Source organism: Dinoponera quadriceps, unplaced genomic scaffold (assembly GCF_001313825.1).
Source record: "Dinoponera quadriceps isolate SergipeBrazil2010 unplaced genomic scaffold, ASM131382v1 scaffold2357, whole genome shotgun sequence".
Classification (NCBI taxonomy): domain Eukaryota; kingdom Metazoa; phylum Arthropoda; class Insecta; order Hymenoptera; family Formicidae; genus Dinoponera; species Dinoponera quadriceps.
The window spans coordinates 5,597-8,468 of record NW_014556379.1 but is presented as its reverse complement, the minus strand read 5'-3'; the positions used below and the strand labels follow the sequence as shown (position 1 = coordinate 8,468).

The following is a 2,872-nucleotide window of genomic DNA, read 5'->3' as shown; positions in this document are numbered from 1 at the left end:
ACAATCGAGTGTTACAGACGTATCGATATTACACACACGAATTCTATCGTGTAACAGTCGCGTGTGTGACAGTTCAGAGTAACACATGGACGCAATTTTGCAAGTTATCATTTGCATTCTGTTAGCTAAGCAATACAGTTTGACGGAGGGATATATTTTGACAGCGTATCATTTGCATTCAGTCCTTAGAGAAGTGACAGTGTTCCGCGCCCTGCGTTTCCCTCCGCACGGAAGATGCGGTCAATCATAATACTTCAGAGGGAAGAATAAATTCTTCTTATTGTGTTATGGGAAGAATGAAAGGTTCTCTCCGTCTTCTTTCAGAATTAGATATCGGAAATACGCGCGGAACGGGATAATAATATCTGCAATTCTAAGTCACGACTTGCAGGGATCTTTCCTTTTGACGCGACGAGTTTGTCGGCGACAAACGAATTTCGCTTCGCACATATTATTGATGACGAGGAAAGAGATGAACTTTCATGAGGAATACCTTTCCTTGCTATCAAACGTAATCTGTATCTCACACTTTTTCGGTAAATTCTGTTTATTACATCACGTGAGGATATTGCACACTTTCCTTAAAATATTAATTGACAATTTCACTATTGTGTAACTTGATAATAATTACATTTTTCTCCCTTTCATGTAAAATATTCTTGGAGATTTATGTATTTTGCGTATAATTAAATGCGCCTTTAAAAATTGCTCTAAAGAGGTTCAAACTTCAACCTGCTGTCGAGTATGATGAAGATAATAAATTGAAAACCAATCGTTAAGTCGCACAAATGTTAATCAACGACACGAATTGAAGAAGATAAAAAATTTTGTGTTGCTTTCATAACAGTGTGTTATTACTTACACGTATAAATTTGTCTCATCGTCATACGTGAGTAAGCAATCTCGTAAATGAACGCAGGTATGTAATGTTCAGACACACATATAGCAATGAAACAATATACTGCAAAATACAATGTGCTTTAAGAAAGAAAACCTCACTCGTCATATCAAGGAAAACCGTCTGCAATATTCGGTGTACTACACGACGCGTCTGTCAGTGCAATCCTCTTATTAAAAATCGCGTCTTTAATAAAAAGAAAACCAATCGTTAAGTCGCACAAATGTTAATCAGCGACACGAAAATTTTATCTGTTTTTTTAACTTCCTCTCCTCCTCCCTCTGAATCATTCCTATCGATTGATGTATTGTACGTATAAGGAACATAAGTCACTATAGGGAACAGGAATAGACGCAGATGTACCTTACAGTTTAAATAAAAAATGAAAGCTTAGAACGCAAAAGCGTAGGTAGCATTGTTTCATGGTTGCTGTATATTTTTTACATTGTTTTCTATCGTTAGTTTATTTAAAAAACGAATATTAACAAACTATATAATCACTAAGTCTTTTTATTCCTCTAAGATATCTTAACAGCGCCCTGAAATTATTACATATAAATTATTACAAAAAAATAAAAAATGCACGCAACATCTTTCGTGGGATATTAGTATTACCGCATACGTACCAGATGCAGCACTAATGTTGATCGTGATTCTATTGAAATGACGCGAGAACCGTAAAGTATGACATTGAAGTTTGGACGACCTTTGAAACAAGAGTATTTGGTCATTATGTGTAAAGAAACTGCAAACATACGGACCTGTATTAGAAATGGGCGATTTTAAAAAGAAAACCCATTTTCTAATCAATTTTGAATCATCAGATAACTTTGGACTTAATATATAACTTTGGAAATAACTTGAACTAACGGACCTACTAAAAAAATCGGATTAAAAGAATAAACTTTCTAAATATCGATTAAAAAAAATTGCATATTATGAGCATTTAAACGTTCCTGTTATCTATCTTTCTTTTTTACATTATAAGTCTAATATATCTAATAAATAAAATGCTAATTATAAATTTGACTATCGAAATGAATACCTAATTTTGTTTTATACAGTTTTGCAATATCAGTTTCTGAGGAGAAGATATTTATAATATACATAAAGGAAATATTATTAAGAAAATAAAATTATTTTGAATCCATTAAAATATTTTTACCCAAAATATTTTTATGTGTTTATTTCCCATATATAATGAATCCACAAATAATGAGTTTAAATACAACATACATTGAATACGTTTTGTTTCGGAATTCAGGTACAATATCTACTTTAGAAAACAAATGTTTAGTCGGAACGGACATAGCCACAATTGAAAAGAACTTTTTTACAATAACATAAATGGATACATGCATTAACTTGTAACTGAATAAAAATGAATTCGATCTTCACAATAATTGTCTGATTAAGACAATATTTTAATTCAGTCAACATGGCATCACTAATATCAAAATTCAATTGAATTTTATGAGCAAGATTCTCATGAAATGACCCTATAGAGTTACATCTCTTTAAAATTATATACTTGGTGTACCGGTATGAAATGAGCGTTTTTTTGTGAAATCAAAACACTATTTTTTAGTGGGAAAGTAAAAAACATTTTATTCAAAGTATTGGCCATTGCTAGTTACACATTTTTCCCATCTTTCAGGCAATTTGTGGATTCCACGCCAATAAAACTGTGTCTTTTGAAGCAAACCAATTAGTCACCCAATTTTCGACTTCCTCGTAGGAATCGAAGTGCTGCTCAGCCAATGCGTGTCCCATCGATGAAAACAAATGGTAGTCGGAAGGAGCCAAGTCTGGTGAATACGGCGGGTGGGGTAGCAGCTCCCAGCCGAGTGCTTTGATCGTATCCTGAACCAGTTTTGCTTTGTGTGCAGGTGCATTGTCATGGAGCAAAATTACCTTGCCGTGTCTTCTGGCCCATTCTGGTCGTTTTTCGATCAATGCATAGTTCAAATTGCT

The 2,872-nt window shown here is 33.7% G+C and overlaps 1 protein-coding gene across 1 annotated transcript in view; it reads right to left on the bottom strand.

Moving 5' to 3' along the window:
- Positions 1-1,553: 1,553 nt before the first annotated feature.
- Positions 1,554-2,872, bottom strand: part of LOC106747266 (odorant receptor 13a-like) — a 4,627-nt gene continuing 3,308 nt past the window's right edge. Inside the window, exon 8 of the mRNA XM_014624627.1 lies at positions 1,554-1,604. Within this exon, the coding sequence (XP_014480113.1) occupies positions 1,554-1,604 (51 nt within the window). The remainder of the gene's footprint in view (positions 1,605-2,872) is intronic.